At 40.1% G+C, this 20,786-nt stretch overlaps 1 protein-coding gene across 1 annotated transcript; it reads right to left on the minus strand.

Annotated features, from left to right (window-relative positions):
* Window positions 1-441: 441 nt before the first annotated feature.
* tinagl1 (tubulointerstitial nephritis antigen-like 1) lies at window positions 442-19,919 on the minus strand. Its single transcript, XM_026349178.1, has 12 exons — window positions 19,754-19,919; window positions 16,447-16,760; window positions 15,108-15,174; window positions 10,974-11,066; window positions 10,778-10,892; window positions 8,739-8,865; window positions 8,463-8,613; window positions 8,166-8,352; window positions 7,041-7,086; window positions 6,025-6,148; window positions 3,530-3,575; window positions 442-3,237 (listed from the first exon to the last, which is right to left on the minus strand). The coding sequence occupies exons 2-12, from the start codon at window positions 16,751-16,753 to the stop codon at window positions 3,070-3,072; spliced, it is 1,431 nt and encodes a 476-aa protein (XP_026204963.1). The 5' UTR covers window positions 16,754-16,760; window positions 19,754-19,919; the 3' UTR covers window positions 442-3,069.
* Between the last annotated feature and the right edge of the window lie 867 nt (window positions 19,920-20,786).

The following is a 20,786-nucleotide window of genomic DNA, read 5'->3' on the forward strand; positions in this document are numbered from 1 at the left end:
CTGTTACATACAAAATACATCAAAATGAGTAAAAATGCCTACAAGAGCAAGCAGACAAAAGCTGTCACTGCTGTGTTTTTATGTGAGTGAATGTTTCACTATCATAATTAATTATCACTGCATTATGCAAACAAAAAACTTAAAATATAACAAAAAACAGCCTGAGCACATAATCAGATTTTCACTTTCACTTGGTCTTCCACTGACTGATAATCAGACTTATTGCTCTTGGTGATAGAAGACTACGCTGACACAGCAGGACCTTATAAAAACTGTCCTCATCCCAGCCGGCCACATCCCACAGAGATTTTTCCTGCACACTGTCTCTCCCTTTGTATCTCTCTGATCCAAAAATGTTCCTAAAAATCACACATCTTCTCTACCATCTCACCAACATACTTAGCTGACAGATAAAAGATAACATTTATAAATAAGACAGTGAAGTTTTAGAAAGACTTTATTGGGCTGCACAATTGAACAGTTATGTAGGATTGCATTTAGTGCACACAATACAAGAGACAGAGAGATAATAAAACATTGCACAGGAAAACAGAATATTAAAAGTATATAATTTACACATCTTGTCATAAATAAAGTCTACAAGCGAATATGAAGTGGTTCGTTTTACATAAAATACACAACTTCTGAATGGATGTCTACTGCAGCTTAGGGGGAGAGTGGATGTTTAGAGAGGAGAGATTGTTTAGCTGGTAAAATGTGGTTGTCAATAAAGCAGATTTGGGTTTTGCAGAGAAACAGTTTTAGGTCTCATTTCTGAAACACAAAGATTGTATCTATGTTCAGTGAAAATATTTTTCACATATTCATCATCATATGTAGCACTTAAGTTTAAACTAACAATGAAGCTGACTGACTGTAAGATGTCTACATAACGGAAACTTAGCTTTGGTCTGCTTACGTCTGTGTGCAAAATACTCACTTGTGGGTTTTTCTCTCTGGCCCTAAAACAAACCAGTTAGACCGTCTGTAAAAAAAAAAAAAAAAGGATCTTAAGATGAATTCAGCCAGCAGCTTTAAAGTAGAGCTAGGCTGATGCTTCTCTTGAATACAGTGGATTTACATGTTTTCTATAAATGAGTATTAAAGGCTTTCCAACACAAACGTCTGCTAACGTCTGAGGATGAGCGTCACAAAGTAACGTAAATGAATCTGCTGCTGCTGCAACTGAAGTTCTGTCCATTGATCTTTTTCTCTCTCTTGTAAAGGAGCTTTAGCAACTTGTCCACAGATTAATTAAAATACAGATTTCAAGAACCTCTTCTTTCTGCTGACAGAAAAAAATACACATTTTTGCATTTTGTATATTACAATGTCCTCACTGCAGTGTAGTTTATTGTAAATGTGATGTGCAGCTCATGTTGATTTACACTTTCACTTCAGCACTGATTGTTAATCCAACTATAGCCCTTCCATAACGCACATCAGCTGTCCAAGAAGACACTTAAATTTTATGTCTTTCTGCATAGCAAGGACCTTAAAGATTGCAAGACACTGCAAGACCCCATAGTTGCTGTTCAGTTATCCTTTGGGAAAACAGTGACCTGAATGACTGACAATCTTCACAGACATGATAATAAAGAAATGCAACTTAAAGCTGAAGCACATTGGTAAGTAAGTAGAAATGATGCACCATGCATTCCTTTTCAAGTGAGGATGCGTTCAAATTCAACCTGCACTGAGCTGAATTAAACACATCACAAAGTGTCGTGATACTGGAGCAAACGTAGGCACATGGCTGATAAACTGTGTGACTTGAATAGGTGATTCAGCCTCGGTGGCTTCATATGTTTGTTACAGAAGAAAGACATAATATTGCAGCAGTGACTGGACATTAGCAGCAGCTCCTCTCCCTTCATCCTCCACATCGTGTTCAAACTGCTACGACTAAGGAGAAGCTCAAGCAGAAAAACAACACAACGATGAATGAAAATGAAAATAACTACATACAGTACATGTTGAAACAAGTAGTAAAATAGAACTTTATAACATGACAAAATAACATCTTTAGCTCAAATTGTAACAGCGTACGCAGAACAGAGCACGTTAAGATTGCTATATTCAAAAATGTTTGCAGTGGTCAAAACAAGTGAGATAGTGAGATCACAAATGGCAGCATGGCGTTTATTTATATCTTTATCATTGTTCATGGCGACTTATTTCATCTAGCATGATTCAAATGCACTTTTATCACTTGGAGCCAGGGACAAATAATGAGTGTTTAATAAGTAATGAAATATCACAACATGTAGTAGCCAATATGAACCTGTTTCATGATTCAATTATATTGGCTTAAAGGGTCTAAAAGCATTAAAACTGCCATGTTTGTTGGTTATGTTTGTAATCTTAAACTCTACACCAAATCTCCTCGTGTCTCCAATGTCAGATTCTGCTTTTTACTGGAATGTGTGAGAAACTACAGTGTCATTACTAACAGCTCCTCTGTGTCCTCTCTAAAACTAAGGGAATGAGTCAAAGTGTGCATGTGTATAGTTGACAGTTTGTCTACAGTATGATATATTGCCATCTTAAACAGTTCAGCCAAGTGAAAGCTCACATTTCCTCTATGCCAAGATGTTCCATCTGGATTATATTTTTCAACTATCAGATTCACACATGACACCTTAAACTTCTCTTTCTGTGATTAGTCACCTTGTGATGAGTGTGTTTCACCAGATGATATAATGAGGATTCTGGGAAGTGTGGTCTTTGGAACAGTCAGTACCTGAGATGCCCAACATTAGGCAACATTAGGCAAATTTAGCTTAGTTTTTCTTTGTTGGTTGGTGCCGTAAAACTTGAATTCCAAGAGAAATGGGAAAGGTTGTTCTCTTAAAAGGGCAAAGACGAAGAAGAAGATGGGCTGCATTAATCCCCAGAGTAAAACAAGCAGTAAAATGTGACAGTTCAGGAGCTCTGGGGTTGAATTTATGGCTGTTCCAACCAGATTGGTGGACATGAGGTGATACAGATTCTTGGTGTGGTTTTTCTGTGAAGTACAGGTGAGATAAAAACAGAGGTCTTGATAGGCTTTTAACATTTGTTGTGTCTCTATATGTTTCGGCGACGATGGTGGTGATGATGGTTGTGCATGTCCTCCATTGTGATCCTGCCCCACACTCCAATCACAAATGTTTCAATCTCACACTCGTTGTCCCCACGAGCGATACGGAAGTAGCCGTCCTCCCCCCAGTTCTTTCCCCAGGAGTTGGCAGCAATCTGAAAAAAATTAATTATTACACGGTTTGTGAGCTACAGTTAATTTCAGAATGCATATTCAGTACAGGTTATAGTTATATACGATGTTATTGACATTATATCTACTTTTCATATTTAATCAAAGAAGTGCAGTGTTTCAAGCTAACTGGAAAACAAGAGCTTCTAATATGATAAGACAGAAATCTGTAGACAGCAAATTTAAATGTATTTTGTGAGCTCAGCACTTGCACAAGATTGATTAATGTGTTTTTTGTTTGGTTGATTTTTTTTACACAGCAAAAACAAGTCTTACCCAATATTTTCTTGATGTTCCATCAAAGTTTCTCTCTTCTCCCCACCTGGTTTACAAAGCGGAAATGATGGTAACTCAACATGCAGGAATGTGAAATGACAAATTGCAGAACAATGCACATCCTCAAATACACAGAAAGTATTAAATAAGCTCTGTCAGAGTTTATAAAATGGATGTTTTCCAACAAATACGACCTCTGACGAAAACATCTCTGGAATGTGTTCATTTGGACACATTTGACATCACTGATGAAGAAAAGCAGGAAGTAGTCTAAGTCGCATTCAAGCGGAAGGACGTGTAGTATTTGTGGCTGAACACCGCCCAGAAATATACAAATATACTGTGCATGCCTGAATCTGAACTTAGAGCCTTATCTTTGCTCTTCTCCCTCTCCAGCAGCTATCTTTTGGCAAAGATTCCTAAATTCCCTTGATGTCTTGCACTTTGCTCTTAGCTTAGCTCCTGACAACTTTTACATGCCTGCCGTTTCTGCTCGTCATGATCCAAATATTCTCCCAAAGCCAATCCCCATCCTGTTTTTGCAGGCCAGGCCTTTCATTTCCCAAGGGACTCCCACTGCCCAATCGCTTGTTATCTTTTATGAGGGAAAGGAATGCTGGGAAATAGAGTGACTGCTCTCAATCTCTGCCAACTCAGTAGCCCACCATCACAACACTGGCAGATAATGCCAACCTTCTATCAGCAAGTGACTTTTATTATCCCAGGTCACGTTGACCAGGAGCAGACACATTAAAAACGGTTGCGTAAACAACATGTGCCAGCAACACCGAAAATAGATCAGAGAAATGTGTGTTTCGGATTAAAGACACATACACCTGTGTGTGTGTGTGCGTGTATGTGTGGTGTGTGTGTGTGTGCATGTGTGTGCATGTGTGTGCCTGCGTTTTTATTAGCACGGAGAGAGCCAGACAGAATCAGACCATTGCTGATCTCTTATCTGGCCTCCAATCAGCTCTACTGCTCAGTTGGGGACAATGATGGGCATACCAGTCTGCCCACACGCCCCGCCCTTCTCCAGCACCCGTCCCTGACCTCTTCTCTGGGGTATTGATCCCCCTTTCTCTGCTCGATGCAGTGAGGATCAGCAGACCAGACAATGTCCCTTCCACCACATTGGATCTCAATGCTCTTTCCACAAACTTTCCCAGGCCCCGGGCTTAAAGAAACACACCGCTATGGGATTTGTCCTATGTAAACATAATGATGTCTGTGGCTGGCAGGTTGGAGCCCAAAACACTATGTTCACCCCCTCCTATATTCAGTTTATCTCTCCCTAACCCCTGTGTTGCTGGTACATCCACATCCACACAGGCCTGGTGAGTGCTGAGGAGTCACAGCTTCAGGAGTCAAAGAGCACAAAGCATTTAGGAAAGCTGGGCATCATCATGCTGATATTCAGCATCATCTCCCAGTTTATTGATGAACTAAGCCACAGAGTGTGACGTGATTATTGTGACCAAACACTGTGCATCCACAGTTTTCAAAGAAATCATCTTGGAACAGTTTCTTTTTTCAAGTATGTGAGTTATAATAAGCTAAGTACAGGGTGGAGGATGAAGGTTTGAGGGTGTATCATGCACATGCCTATACCTGCCATATGATGTCATTAGATAAAATGTCACAGAGCGTATAGTCAAACTCTCAAACCTGTGTTCATCCCCTCCCATCATAGACCCATTTCAAAGTAGCTGCTCATTTTTCAAATGTCAGACAGTGAGATTAGTAAGCAGAAACATATCATTGACATACACACTGCAAAACAAATAACACACACAAAACTTCAGCAGACAACCACCCGTGTATCTGTCTAACTAATGTGAAGCGGAGACAAGAAGGAGGAAGCTGGATGGTCAGTGAATCAGAAAAACAAGTCAGCTGAGGAGCAATGATGAGAAACAGGAAGGATAGGAAGATGGGGGGGGGGATAAGGACAGACAGAGGGTGGGGCACCTAATCCAGGTGTGTGAGCTGTCTACCTGCCTGCATATTTGCGGTCTGCGTAGTTAGTAGACAGAGGAAGAAGGGGGAGGGGGACATTGTCTGGGGCAGATGGATGAGTGGAGCCAAGGTGTGTCTCCAAGAGCAACAGACTGGGTGGGAATCATATTCACATGTACTGTACGCTGTTGGCAAACACACGTGCAGCTGGAGTTTTGATTCAAACCTGGCATCAGCAGCTACTCAATTAAAACCTGATTCATCCTAATTAAACAACTTTTCTGCTGAAATAGCATCTGATGAGATTGTAGCAAGAGTAAAATCAGACACATGAAGAACAAGGAAAGAAAAAGAGGTTGTAGAAGGATGTAGATAGAACAGTAGCTTTTCTCATGAAACACAACAAAATACCTTTTTTTGCAGAATGGAATCAGCTTTGTACAAAGAGTAAAACCTGTATGACTATCGTGATGTTGATACAGAAAAATAACTCAATATTAAATGTTTCATATGGTTACAGTTCAATGTTTACTTACCCAGTAATCCTGACTGAGTGTGTGCCATGTTTGCGGTATTGTGAAGGTTTGGTGAAGCTGACGTCAGTGTGTTTGTAGATCCCACTCTTATAGACAAAGAAGTCCTCATGGACCTCCATAATAGCTGCAAGAACAAAAAGGCTGGGAGAATTAGTAGGCGGACAAGTATAACACACACACACACACACACAACACATAATATCGCTATACTGGCTGCTGAATGTAATCTCAACACTGATTTCCTAAAGGTTATTACCTAATCCTGCCAAACAAATTCAAATTTCTCCCCTGAGTGCCACACACCCAAATATCAGACAAATGTGTGTGGTAATATGTACCTGTGTGCCAGAGTGGGCTGAACAGCTGAACTCTGTATGACTTTCCTATTATAGCTCAATGGGAATAACTTTCCAGATGTACAACTGAGAAAATCTCTCTCCAGGAGATCTGCCTGCACTAAATGCAGTGTTTCCTGTGTCCGATAACACCATGTGGACCCACAATGACATATAATGCAAAAGTACACGCTGTTCAAACACTGTGAAAAATAAACATTTCACATGAACCCAATTCATCTTCCTGCTTAATTGCTAAACAATGTAACATCAAGCTGAATAGGTGCGTGCACACACGCACACACACACACACACACACACACACACACACACACTTGTGATTCTATTCCAGTGTACTTGACGATGGTCCAGATGGGCACCAGACAATGAACTAGGCTTGGGCTTGTAGGAAAAGGTCATTTTGGGCCCATCATTTTTGACCAAGTGACTGGGGCCAAAGTTCAAACCCAGGACAAAACCATTAGGATGACAAGGTCAAACATGACATCATCTAAAACACAGAGCCTCAACATGCACATGTTAGGATTTGTTTGTCTCCTGGGAGCCCAGCGCTGTTTAGGGTTTAATACATAAGACTCACTTGGGAGCAAATGCTGACAATAAAATATTTATTACAAGTATATTTATCAAGAACACGTGTACAAACAGGCATCACCTTACCTTGCACAGGGCCATTATCCATGATCTCCTTCATAATCTCCTTGTCCTGAGAGAGAAGAAAGAAGGATTTATAGGTAGGGGAGAGACAGACATCATTTCACGTCAGTGAAATGGAGAGGATGAAAACAACCTCCTGGATGTTAGAAGTCAGATAACAAGATTGAGTCCAGCAGGGCCCCCTGGCTTTAATGCCTGGCTTATTGACTTCACAGGCCATCGGGAGACAGAAACAACAGACTGTAATGATTTTTAGAGGCATTAGCTGTCATTTAGACCTGACGGATGCCGGCTGATGCAGCTGTGATTGACTTTGAATTGGGGGAGATACTAGCTGCACACAGAGGCGGCTTCTGGAAACTGTTATAGTGAGTGTTATATGATACTTTAAAGATATGAAGAAGGGCAGAGGTGCTTTCTACATGAAGCGGAGGGGAAAGTATTTTCTAATTTAAGTCATCCAGCTTTTAAATTCTGAAATAGACTCTTTCATCTGCAATTTGTAATTGTGCCTTTGATTTGCTAAGGCCAGTAAATATACCATATGTTTATATCAGTCATAAAACAACGAAGGCTTGCAGCATGAAAAGATGACAAATAGAAAGAGCAATTGAATATTAGAACAAAAACACAGACATCTAACTCTAGACACATCACTGAGTGATGAATTGTAGCTAATAATGATTATGGATATCAATAATTATAATTCATAATTTGGTTTAATTGTCATTCATTCATAATTACATCATATACAGTAGTTCAATCAATCTTCTAAATGCTGAATCCAGCTTCCTGCTAGTTAGAAAACGTGCTGCAATAAAATGTCCTTGTGACTAGTGATGTGGAGCTTTTAAACCTCTGCATTCTTCTGTTCATTCACAATTGAGGCAAGTATGCATGAGGAAACGTGTGCGAAAATATGTAAAACACATGAGAGAGATTATAGTCCACCGAACTAACTGTGTACCACAAGGATGAGCCCCAGGAAGCCGTATTCCTGGAGAAAATGTTGTGCTGGCTGGGTGTTGAAAGAGGTGTGAAAGAGGTGTATGTGAGTGGGTAATGAATGTGTTTGCCTATTATTTGTCTGCCCTGCATTGTGTTATTTTGTGTTTGTGAAGCACTCACATTAGACGACAGCCTGTAAGGTGGTGTGGACTGGTAGATGTCGTTGTGGTGGTTGTGTGCATTGGGGCAGCGTTGTGTGGCCTGTCTCTTCCCCCGGCCAACTGAGCGGCTCTGCATCATACAGCGGCTGACCTCCGCTGGAGACTGATGTGGGGGTAGGTATGGGTAACAGTCTTCTGTCACCACCCTGTGACGGGAGAGGACGTAAAGACAAAACCGTGTTTAGAAAGTTACATCACATTTTAATCAAATCTTACTTGAGAGCAACTATGTTATTTTCCCTGCAGAGGTCTTTACCCTCTACGCCGGAGATACCACCAGGCCCCATCGATGCGTCCCCCAGCACAGCCTCCTTGGTTGCGTGTGTCACAGGAAATAAGATTTTGGGGGGATAGCTGAGGAGTCATGTGGCCCATTGACTGGATGGAGATTCTGTCTGATGCCACAGCTGGAGAAGAGAATATATAGACTAAATTGGAATTTCTTTATGCTCAAACATTTTTATAAAGTAATAAAATGGCCTAAAGAAGATTTTAAAAGCTAAAGCGTTTGTATAAAGGAAAATAACTTTACCTGCAGTTGAGAAAGCCCAGGACGCGGCACAGTTGCCCTGGTCCAGTGGTTCATGAATCTTTCCTGGCCACTTCTCTACTGAGTTAAAGTAAAGTGGCAGACGTTCACTCTGAGGGTCCATGTTCATCTGACAGAAAGACAGAGTAGGGAAAAGTTAGAGCAAGTTTCTACAGTAAAATTACACTCATACCAGGCTACCCTGAGAAAACATTAATATTTCTCAGTAAAAACAATAATTATCACAGGGCAACACCTCAAACATGTTTTTAAAATATAGAATAGAGGAAATAACAATGAGACCTACCAACGCGAAGCAGCAGCAGTTCGAGTGTGGTGTGAGGCAGCACAGAGTTACTGTTTGCCAACAACAGAATGAAAACTGATGGCTGCAATTAAAGTACTTGTGGACGGCTTTGTATGACAAACTTGAATTGTGGGCAGATTACATAAGTCTGCTTATCAACCCTTCAGTAGAAGGCACATATTCACTAGTGATTAGGAAAATTTCGTCCAGTGTCAATCTCTAGCGCTGTAAAATAGACAGGAACCTTTGATCCTGGTTCTTTCCATGAAACCATGAGGCTGTTTGGTTAGTGTAAAACAAAATGCATCATTCTGGCGCTGAGTTCAGGAAGGCATCCATTTCTATTCAGACAAAATCAGCACTGTGATAATGTTCTGCTCTGTCTATTAGTTTCACCCAAGACTGGATGCTCCCCTAATCTCCCAGTAGTGTGGGAGCACACGCTTCTGTACAACTGACTTCTCCCCTCGCTCACAAAGAGCCTGGCTGCCTGTGCTGCATTCCTCTGCTTAACAATGAGGTGCTCTGGGCACAGACGGCCACCTGATACATAACTGAGGAATGTGCGGCTGGTCAGAGAATTGTGAAAGGTCAAAGTCCAACAACTCAAACACCTGAAGCACGTGACCTAGAGGTGTGATTAAAGTGGAGGAATGTTCCACCAATACGGTGTTCTGTGTGTTTGTGTGTGTGGGCATGTGTAATAAATTCTTTCATGAATTCACGATTCTACAGCACAGGAGTTTGCAGACAGACAGGAAAGGAGAGAGGGAGAGATTTATGAATGGGCTACAAGGCTCTGATCTGGTTCCTGGCACAGGTACGGACATGCTGACAGCGGAAGAAGAAGAGTGTGGGGGGGAGGGGGCGCAAAATGTTTTTAAGCAGAAGAAATCTAGGAATGCTTGGAGAAATAAAGTGGGGGAGTGAGGATGGATAGATGAAAGGATGGAGGGATGTGTAGCGCAGACTGAAGAGGAGGCTACTTCTTCTTTGCTTAATGTTTTGGTTCCATCTTATGTAATCTGTCTGGGTAAAATGTAAACAAAGACAGATCAGAGCGGGCCGCGTTTCCAGACGAAGACGCCATCACATACCGACAACCTAACCGAGTTAAAAATGTTTTCATCATCGCTCACCTGTAACAGAATTGAAAACACATGCATACCTCAAATCAAAGACTCAGAGGAAGCAGAAGGAGCATTTAATGAAGTGAAAAGCCACTAATGTAACAATTATGTCTTCACATTATCACCTGCCACTAAAACTTCCTGTTTCCCACCTGCTCCCCCACATTACGCTTCATCAATCCCACCGCCAGCCCCACATGAGACACACTGATTCAGACTACTTCCTTGCCCATATACAATACTTATAGTACATTTTAATTGATGCTGTGTAAGTAAAGTTGGCATTGAGCATCTATTAAATTATTAAACTTCAAGTGTTTGGCTTACAATTAAGTCAGTACAGTGCCAAAAAGACAAAATGTGATTTAAATTCATAGTTTATCAAATAAAAACAATCTTTACAATTAAACTGAATATACATTTAATATACAAAATAGAATATAAAATAATAAAAAGATCTTCTTATAGGACGTTTTGTGTTTTTTTTTTTGTTATCTGCACATCACTCGGTAGGTTAAAATTACACTTAAGCATGTAAGTATTTTTCTCAAATACTTAACTTTATATGAAATTGTGGCAAATACAAAATCCCTAAATTTCTGTACCTGGATCTCATTCATGTTCATTATAGTCCTGGAGGGTCTTTGTGTGCCGAGTCGGTATCGGATGCCCTCATCCAGAGTCATGCCATAGAGCTGACTGTAGTTAGCTGCCTTCCACCTGACAACACAAAGGAAATGTATGTAATGCCTGAATATCTTGACGTACCTTCATGTATTTGTGTGTGTGTTTAATATTTACCCATAATTCCCTCTGTTGACTGCATGAATCACATCAGGCTCCATCAGGCAGGCATTCTGCTCACACTCCCATCGTCCCGAGGTCCCACATGTACTAAAGAGAAGAGACAGAAAGTAGGGGCAAAGTGATGAGAAACAATTTAAAAGTACCACAGACAAAAACGAATGTTGTTCATACTTGATAAACAAGAAATTCAGAGAATAACATCAGCAACTTGAAAATGAAAAAAAAGTGGGAGTAGGAAAAAGAAGGAAAGGTTAAAGAGTACATTCAGGCTTTTAAGGCTGCAGAATGTGGATCTATTTTTAGTCCTGACGAAACAGGAATAAAGACGTCAAGAAGATGACTGAGGAGATAAGAGAACAGGACATTAATGATGACGTTCAGATGTTTACTTGTTCAAAAATAGAGAACTTGACTCACTAAAGGACTGCGTGTACTTTTATGGCCAGCAGTGTGAGGACCAGACAAGTGGCAGAAAAAGTCCTAAAACTTGTATTACAGTTAAATTATAAACTTGCATTACAGACACATGCACACTAAGCTCTTATAATAATGATATAATAATGTATTTTAATTTGTACGTTAATAATGCTTTGTCATTTCCAAAGTTATATATTACTAATTTTAGTTTTTTAATAGAAAAATAACAAGTAGCAAATGTTGGTCATGTAAAATGTAGTGAGTAGAAAATAGGAAATGTGGTGAAGTAGCATAAAATGGTAATATTTAAAGTAGGTATTAAAGTATACTTAAAGTAAAGTAGACTGGAAGGATGAAAACTGCACCAGACAGAAAGCTGACTCACACTGATGAGTCACTGTCACAGATAAGAAACAATGCATTTACCTTCGGCTGATATTTCAAAGTAAATGATTGAAAATGTTGCTGCACAAAAGGTACAGTTTCATCAGAATGTGTTTATCTTTACTGGATTACTTATTTCAGACCATGACAATTTACAGACGAGTCAATTCCCTATATTAGCTTTTTTAAACATGTGCTATTTAAACATCATATATCCCAACAGGAAACAGAATCATTTAAAAGATCACTAAAAGTCACTGTACAAGAGTATCAGTGTATTTTCTATGTCATAAAACTAATGGTGTGTAAACCTTTATGTCTGTATTTGACTTGTCATCCTGCTCCAGCAATAAAAGGGTGTGTACATGTCAACAAGTGCATCTTACTTTATATGTCAATTGCTAACAGCTCTCAGACAATTTCACTTTGGAGATATTAAAGTTTTATTGATGTTTTCTTTGTTTCATAGTTGTCTGACTGGAAATGTTGATCTTTTGATATCTCAGACTTGATCACAACAAAAACCTCCCAGTTAAAAGAAAGTCACTAAAGAAACCAACTGCCTATAAGGTTGTATGTAATACAGTAGGTCTGTGCGTCACTGGGAGAGAAAGGATGAGGTATGTTTCCACACAGGTATGTGCTGTATAGACTGTCATCCATGCTGACAGAGCATTTTGGACCTGTCCAAAAGAGCCATTACACACAGCGGTGAACAGACCAGGTTCCCCTTTAGTTACACCGCAGCTCTCAGAGTGTATATCATTATTGAACTGCATTTCTCCCTGCTGAGTCTCCAAGACACATGCAACTGTTCAAGCACACACCTACATACAAATATACACATACTCACACAGTTTAGACCTGTGTCTGAAGTGGAAAAACAAGCACTGTTTAGTCTGTCTGGCTTGTGATGCCGCTACTTCCAGCCTCTCTTTTAACAAAAACACTCACAGGTCTGTGCCACAGAGTTAAAAACAGTAATGGCACTAGACACACATACACTGGGATAGGAATAATGACAAATTTATGGAGACAGGGGGACAGAGTGTAACTGAGAATGAAATTTAAGTTCTTTGAGGACATGGGAGGCCATATTTTACATTCCTGGTCACACTCTGTATTAGACACCTTCTTTATCTAAATGACCGTACACACAGAGATGACAGGAACTGTCTCAATGATCCTGCCGGACCTGCAGAAAGATTTTCAGCCATTTTTCTGTGTTCATAAATTTACACCATCTGATAAAGTCTGTTAACTGTTGTCCACCGGAAGTACAGCAAAGGCAGCCGCTCAGATGTGTTTATGGTGTTTCTTTGCTACATTTCAGCAGGAGATACCATGTTTCAGATAATTTTGAGCAAATAAAGAGTTCAGGAAAAGCCCAAAGTGGAAAAGGCCGTAGCTGGCAATCCAATTAACACAAAGAGGCGAGAGACAGGATGCACGTTAATAAGTTAGGAGTGTGGGAGTAGGAAAAGGGAGTGTGTGTGTCCCTCTATGCAAGAGTTGTGGTGCATATTTTTAAGGATGTGTATGTGTATTGCTGTAACAAGCACATGCAAGAGCATATAAGCGTAAGACCTGTTAGGTGGTGACGCGGGGAGTTAGCACATAAATGCTGTTTTGTTGTGACATGGAACACTAGAGGTAATTTTACCAAGCAGTTTTGTGCTTGCACAACATCCACAAGTCCTCCCTTAAGAAGAAATGCTAGCCCTGCCATTTATCAACTAACAGTACATACAATCTGCACAGCTAACACACCATTTAGGTCAACCCAAATTAAGCTGTCTTGATAAGGATCATACTCTAGGACTGACACAACAGCTACTAGTGTAAAACAGCCGCAAGGCTTAAACCTAATCATGTGGAGATCAGTCGGGTCAGTATGGTTTGTGTTAGACATGTCATGACAAACAAGCATAGTCTGCCCCCGTTGCATGATGAAAATAAACATAATGAAATGTGGAAACATGATACTGAGGTACAAATGGATGTTAAATCAACATTTGTGTGAAAGAGCACATGTTCACACACGTACAAATGTACAAATGCACAAGTAGTTTAAAAAACATCAACTCTCACAGATGTGAGAAACCACAGTGGAGAACAGGTGAGGAATTCATTTTCCATTCGTGCTGTTTTCACTCACTTAACCTCCTCCCTCAGGTCTCTCAGTAATAGTTTTTCATCTCCTTGACTCTTGTCTATCCCTCGTCAGAAAAATGAAAACAGCCACTTTTTTTTGCCCTCAAGGTGTTGGAGGCTATGAAGATAAAAGACACTTTGCTGCCACTGAAAAGTAATTTAAATAGTTGTAGAAACTCTTAACTTCATGTCAGGACCATAAAGTGCAGAGCTGTAAATGTGTCAGTATCCCTGAGTTGAAAAAGTATGCAACAAGATCACATTTATTTCAAGGATCAGTTTGTGCATAGATCAAATCTACATCAAAGAAAGAACACTTGGAGTAGTTCAGCTGAACAGGAAATCTGTTTCAATTATGATTAAAATTGCCATATAGCTCACCAGGGGATATGAAAGATACTGTTGGCACATGTTTTATTGTTTTCTCAGATATGCAGCTCCTGTTCCTCTGGTTACAGAGACAGACTGCTGAGCTGCTTGTTATTTGGTTAACACTAAGATAACACTTTAAGACAATAGATAAATGTTTTTATCAGCAATACCTGCAGGAGTAGTAAGATAGAAAACCAGCAGTAGATGTTAATCTGGTAGTATGGTAGTTTAGCATGTTACCGTGCTAACATGCACTATAACTAGATTAATGGACATTTAGTCCTGATGATGAAAGGTCGAGCCATAGGTTACACGTTGTTGTTTCTTTATCTCAGCAAAATATGTAACATGTCATCGTAGGAAAAACATAGTGCTAACATTAACAATGGTTGTTGTGTCCTAAATATTTGTCATATCAAAAAAATCTTGGGATCAGTGTGAGATTTCTGCACAAAACATGAATATTACTCCATAAAGACACCAGTTGTTGTTGTTTTTTTGTTTTATCAAAAACACATGTTGTGCAGACACATATTTTGTAAACACAACTGTAATTATGAAGTCATTTTGAAATTGATGCAGCTAAATACTTTTCATTTCTTGCAATAGTGCATCCATGAATACAAAGCATCTTGTACTAATATTTTACTCAATATAGGCATCTACTGATTAATCAGGAAAAAATGATAGAGCAGGCACACTGGTAAAGTAGCAAAGAAAGCATGTTGTTTTATGTTAACCTACTTAGTATCTTATCTTAAAGTTAAAAGCAATTTGAGGAAGAAAGAGGAGTTTACCTACCACAAATTGCAGTTTTCTTTGTATGTTTGTCCTGTAAAGAACCTGTTTCCATTTCTTTCACAGGTGTCTGAAAGGAGACAAACACACAATTTAATATATGAGGCTCCAATGTGGCTAAACAACAAAAAAAATTCCCACTAATCTCACAGAAAGCGAAGCTCAAGCAGAGGGAGACACAGAGTTGGAGTCTTGCATATATAGCACTCACGTTTAATAAAGTGGTCACATTCATTCACTTTCAACCACAACAGAAAGTGCTAATTATAACTCCCCTGGTGTTTGTGTGTGTGTGTGTGATTATGTGCAGGTGTGTGAGTGAGTGTACACACTGAATTTGTGAGGTCTAAGGAGCTCTGAGCTCCAGTAATCCAGCATAGGAATGTGGTGAGCTTCTGTCCTGCCTTCCCAGGCTCCCTAGGCCCTCGTCACGCTTTAAACAGCTTATGCTCCACTTCACCGCCTGAAACTAAGGGAAAGCGCCCTAAAAGTGCATCACGTTCATTATTAGGCACTAAAAGATTTATAATTATTGGTGAGCTGTAAAGGTGAGGTTTAACTCTGCATTATCACAGAACGTAAAAATGATGCTGCACTGACACGGCATTAACATTCCTTCTAAGTGAATTTGACCCATAACACTTGAAGTTTGAACCCCATTTACTGACAGATGTGAAAACTTTATTGACTTGATGACAGGCTCACAATGAGGTTTATCTGCAAGGTGATTTACAGTAGAAGGTTCTGCCAGTTTGGATTTATTATGTAATTTAGGGCAATGGGCTCAATGAAAATTTATGGCGTGAATAGCTTTCCTGGTATCTCAGCTGTGTGAATTATGACTGAGGTCCTCAGATACCCATCTTCTCTCTTAAAGCTGTTTTACCCAGTCACATTATCATAATCACTTTATTATTGCAGAGCTAAAGTTACACATTCATAAGTGATGGGTGTGTGTAGTCAAATATCAGTGTGGACACGCTCTTAAACATGCATGTGTGTCCTAACATGTGATCACCCTGCCTTGTCGCCCGGGGAACGCATACCTGGACCGACCCCTCAACCTCTTGTCCTGTGCCTGTCTGTCTCTCCCTCCCTCTGCGTAGCCCACTTTCTTGTGCTCGACCTTCATTCATTCCTCATCTGCCCTCCCTCCCTCTGTCTGGGTTTATAAGAAGCCTACTGTTCCCCTCGCTGTTCTCAGGTAGACCTCTGCTACCTCTGGTACTGAAAGAATGAAGCTACAACTGTGTGGCGATTCTGAAACGTAGTGAACTGAGCAGACACACACATCTCTGCATAAACGCACTCAAGCACTTTACACATCTGCACCACTACGTACCAATAAGAGATGGTGGCTCTATGCCTAAACAGTGATTCCAGAAATCTGGGCAGCAGTCAGAGACAGTGCGATTGCAGAACAGGTCACAGTAGCAGATGGTGTCTAGGTAGGGCACTGTGCACGTGTCATCTCTTCCAGGGCAGCAGCCTCCTCTCCTCTGGCAGTAGGAGCCATATGGATCTCTGATGCCACCAACATGGAGCGGACTAGCAAGCTCCCTCTTGGACCTCCTAGACAGGATTCGGTCTGCAGTGCCCTCTCCCACCACCAGGAGCAGAGCTGCGACAGTCAACAGGATAAACTTCATGATAAATCTGTGAAAGAAAGGAAACAGGAAATAGGATGTCAATGCTAAATCTTTTGAAGTCATGCAGTTATATAGTGGGATATTTGAGAAAGCTTATTTTTGCCAAAAAGTTTCTCATTCTGACAGATGAGGAAGTTACAATATGAGCAGCATTATTGCTGTGTGACCACTACCAATACACCATCCACATCCTGCTGTGTATTGTATAGATACTGATGCATAAACTGTACACTCGTTAGCACACATATACACATACACATAAAGAGAAGTTTGAACAGGCTTGCAGAAAATAGCCCAAAAAGAAACCCACAAGATCCTTGGAGTTCATCTGCTTACTTTTTCCAACTTTCCCTTCAAGTCGCCAAGACAAACAACAGCTACATGTGAAAGTACAGTCCACAAGAAAGTGATGGAAACAAGTACACAAGCAACGAAACACGGGGGTCTTTAGATGTGTTGCGTGTCGTCTGATGGTCTCAGCATGAAATATCCGTTCTGGTCTCTAGTGCTGACATTATTTTATTAACTGTGGTTGTTTTGCTGTGACATATAATTCCGATGTACATGTAATGTCTCTATATATTTTATTTTACTTTATCTGAGAGAGACCTGCCACTGAGGTTTCTAATCTGAAGGATGTGACATTATCATCTAAGATTAAGATGCTATCACTGTCACAGAAACAAAGTAATGTCCACCTGTCAAAGCTAATCTATCACACTTGAGAAAACTGTCTGTGAACAGATACTGTACTGTCCTCATCCAGTGTTAATGGACCTAAGAGACTCAGAGACAAAATGTTAGGGCATGGGAACAGGACAGAGGTAAACCTTACACACAATCTAAATGTGTGTGTTTCAATGAATTCACAGGACATAATATTCGTGCTCCAGCCAGTGAATCCAGTATAACCTGTGTCACTATAAGTATTTCAGAATCAACAAGCAAAGATATGTAAGATCAAAAAATGTGTTAAAAAAGAACAGAATTAGACCATAGTTAAGGTAGGTGTTTGCGTGTGTGTTTGTTTCAGTTTACTGAGTGCGTGAATGTATGTGGAGCTAGACAAAGGCAAGAGGTTGGCCCACTCCTTAACTAAAAAGCATCATTAATTATCCAATCAGATCAGAGCACAATGGACACTCAGCACGTAAAGTGGGGATCAGGAAAAGATCTTTGCTGTGTTGTTTTCTGCATGACTGTGCCTTTACACACACACACACACACACACACATACCCCACATTCAAACACCCACTGTCACATATGCACACACCCAAGCACATAGCAGCTTGGGATGGGCAGGTCTCCTCCTTTGCACAAGTGTTTTGTTGTGGCAGACTCTGAGCAGCAGTGCAATAAAACACCCAAGAGCTGCTGAGGCCTTCAGGTCAAAGTGTCAGTGTTAAAAGAAACACAAGTGATGACCATAATGCTCCTTTCTGACACGGCCTAATCAGTAGCTTCCCTCTTCAGAACAACTTCAACAAATCACTGTCAGTATCCAACTACTGTAGTTTCAATATTATATATAAAATATTTGAAGGGATCTGACTGATTATTTTAGCTCATGATTTGTTTTATATTTGATGATTTGTTTTATATTACGAGCAAAACTATTCTGTAAAAGTCAATATTTGAACATATCAACAAAACTGATATATTATTTAAAGGACATCTGGTGCTGAGCAATGGATGATATAGGTTTCAATACATAATACACTGACGCCTCGTGCTTCATCTCAGTTATGTGGAAAAAGGTTTTATAGAGTGTCACAGAAGCTGCCATATGGTCCTTTAGTGCTCCAGACAGCTGTAACCAAGATACTGATCCCACACTGCAGTCACAAGACAGATGAACCATTTAGTGTGGGCATCTCTCTTCTACACACACACACACACACACACACACACACACTCAAAGACAATCAGAGCTTCAGGACCATGTTCAGCATCTAATGTTAAATCTCTGATGATATAAAAATACAAAAAATGCTTCCTTTACATATGAGGAAATTCAACAGAGGTATAAATACATGGTGTGCCTCTTACCTCCAGCTGTAGTGAGCCATTAGATTAGTTTTGTCTTTACTGGCTCATGATGTGAAACCTATGTCTGAGATTTCAACAAGAGCACCTACTTCCCTGAACTCTTTGAAATGTCTTTTTTCTCTATTAAAGAAATTGTGTCTATGAGGGCTTTTAACAGCATAAAAAACTTCTTAAATGCATTTTTTTTTATGTCTTCTGTACATAAAAAGACATTTTGTTCAGTTTAAAAAACATAGAATAATAAGAACCAAATCAAATCAGCTTGGCTCAGAGAAACACTATGTTGTGATTTAGGTCAATAGCACCTTTAATTCCCTTGCTTAAGTTTCCCTTCCACATATTCTCTGACCCTTCACTTTCCTTCACACAGCTGAACTTTGAGATATTACTGCACCACCCATCAGAAATTTCGAGCATCTTGGTTCAGTAAAATCTCTTGCAGCGGAATTTCCCTCTGTGTTACAAAATTATTGAATATTTTGTATCCAGATCTATTTTTAGGCAGCAGGGAACATTTATAATAATGTAGAGGTGCCTGCAACAGGTGAGTATAGGGATTACTGCTCCTGTAGTCTCTGACTGAACTCAATAGCCTTCAGGATACAAATATATACATACATCTCTTATTCTTGATAACATCTTGAGCATCATGTCCTACAATCCCACACCCAGAAGGTAAATATGTTGTAACAATTAGGACTTGACTGACTTGAGTTTTCCACATTTGACTCAATAAACTCAGTAATAATGCAGGGAAAAGAGAATTGCAGAGAGGGAAATAGACGACCAGCAAATGTGTGAAGCTGAACACCTTAAGGGTTTTCACTGTTTCAGAAGCATATATGAAGTAACATGAGAAGAGTGTAAACCATGCAGTGACGTTCAGCCTGCACCTGCCTTGAATAAGAGAGAGCTGCTGCTATTGAAAAGAGAGCAAAAAGTTTCTTTACCTTGAGCTCAGAGAAATATCCGGGTTTATAATCCCGCAGAAGCTTTGTTGTGGTGCTTCCAGAAGGTTTGGGTAAAGAGTCGATCACACTTTTTCTCTGTCCTTCACTCTCTCACGAGATCTGCTCTGCCACACTCTGTCTTCTCTATATACAGTCAGTGACTGAGGGCTAACCACTCCCCCAGCCCCCCCTCTCCGTCTCTCCTCTGTCCCCTGCTTCACTGCCTCCTGCTGCAACACTCTCTATTCTTTCCCTGGGACTCTCACAGGTTGACTATCTCTTCATGCCTTTGTCTCCTTATCACACTGGAAGCTCCAATCTGAAAACAAAATGGTCTTCACTCAGTCTCTTCTATATGTGTTCGACTGCTTCCACTTGTACTTTCTTTCTTTTACAACTTTCACTAAGAGAAGTAACACCAGTGGTTCCCAGTATCTGTAGCAGGGTCAAATCTAGTTATGGTACGCTACACCCCATCTAGTGGTCATGTGTTAACTTTACACATCCAGGAAATCAAGGGATAGGCTCAAAGACCTCCCAGCTTCTAGAAACGTACAAACCAGCCTCTGGAGATGAAGTTTTGTAAGACATTTTAGGGAGGCCAGATACTCCAAATATACAAAATATTCCACATGTTTGTTTTCTGCATGCCCCATGGATCCGTCATCATGAGTTTACTTAATCTGTGTCTGTTGTGTAATATCTCATCCTTTACAACCTGAAGATGTTCAGTTCAACAATTTATATAACGGATTGCACAATAGGTTAAATGTATGTATATTTCTAGTATTCAAGTTTTTTACCCCCTCATGCATATTTGGTTTAAACTGCTGAAAAGACGGCAACACTAAATTTAAGACACAACTGTGTACACAAGGAGCAAATTAAGTCCAGGCAACAATGCTGAACATGTATGTAGGAGACTGACATGGTGGTCCAAGTATCAGCTGTTCTATAGCCCCCACCCTTTGAGTTGATCAATAATGTAAAAGCTGAATCAATAACTGTGCCACAGTAGGGTGTTTGACAGGAC

Source organism: Anabas testudineus, chromosome 11 (assembly GCF_900324465.2).
Source record: "Anabas testudineus chromosome 11, fAnaTes1.2, whole genome shotgun sequence".
Taxonomy (NCBI): Eukaryota; Metazoa; Chordata; class Actinopteri; order Anabantiformes; family Anabantidae; genus Anabas; species Anabas testudineus.

Coding starts and splice junctions, on each gene's coding strand:
- tinagl1 (XM_026349178.1), bottom strand. CDS start 16,753: ATGAAGTTTATCCTGTTGACTGTCGCAGCTCTGCTCCTGGTGGTGGGA. Junction 8,614..8,738: donor CTGGGCTTTCTCAACTGCAG/GTAAAGTTATTT, acceptor TCTCTTCTCCAG/CTGTGGCATCAGACAGAATC. Junction 6,149..7,040: donor GGATAATGGCCCTGTGCAAG/GTAAGGTGATGC, acceptor TTGTTCTTGCAG/CTATTATGGAGGTCCATGAG.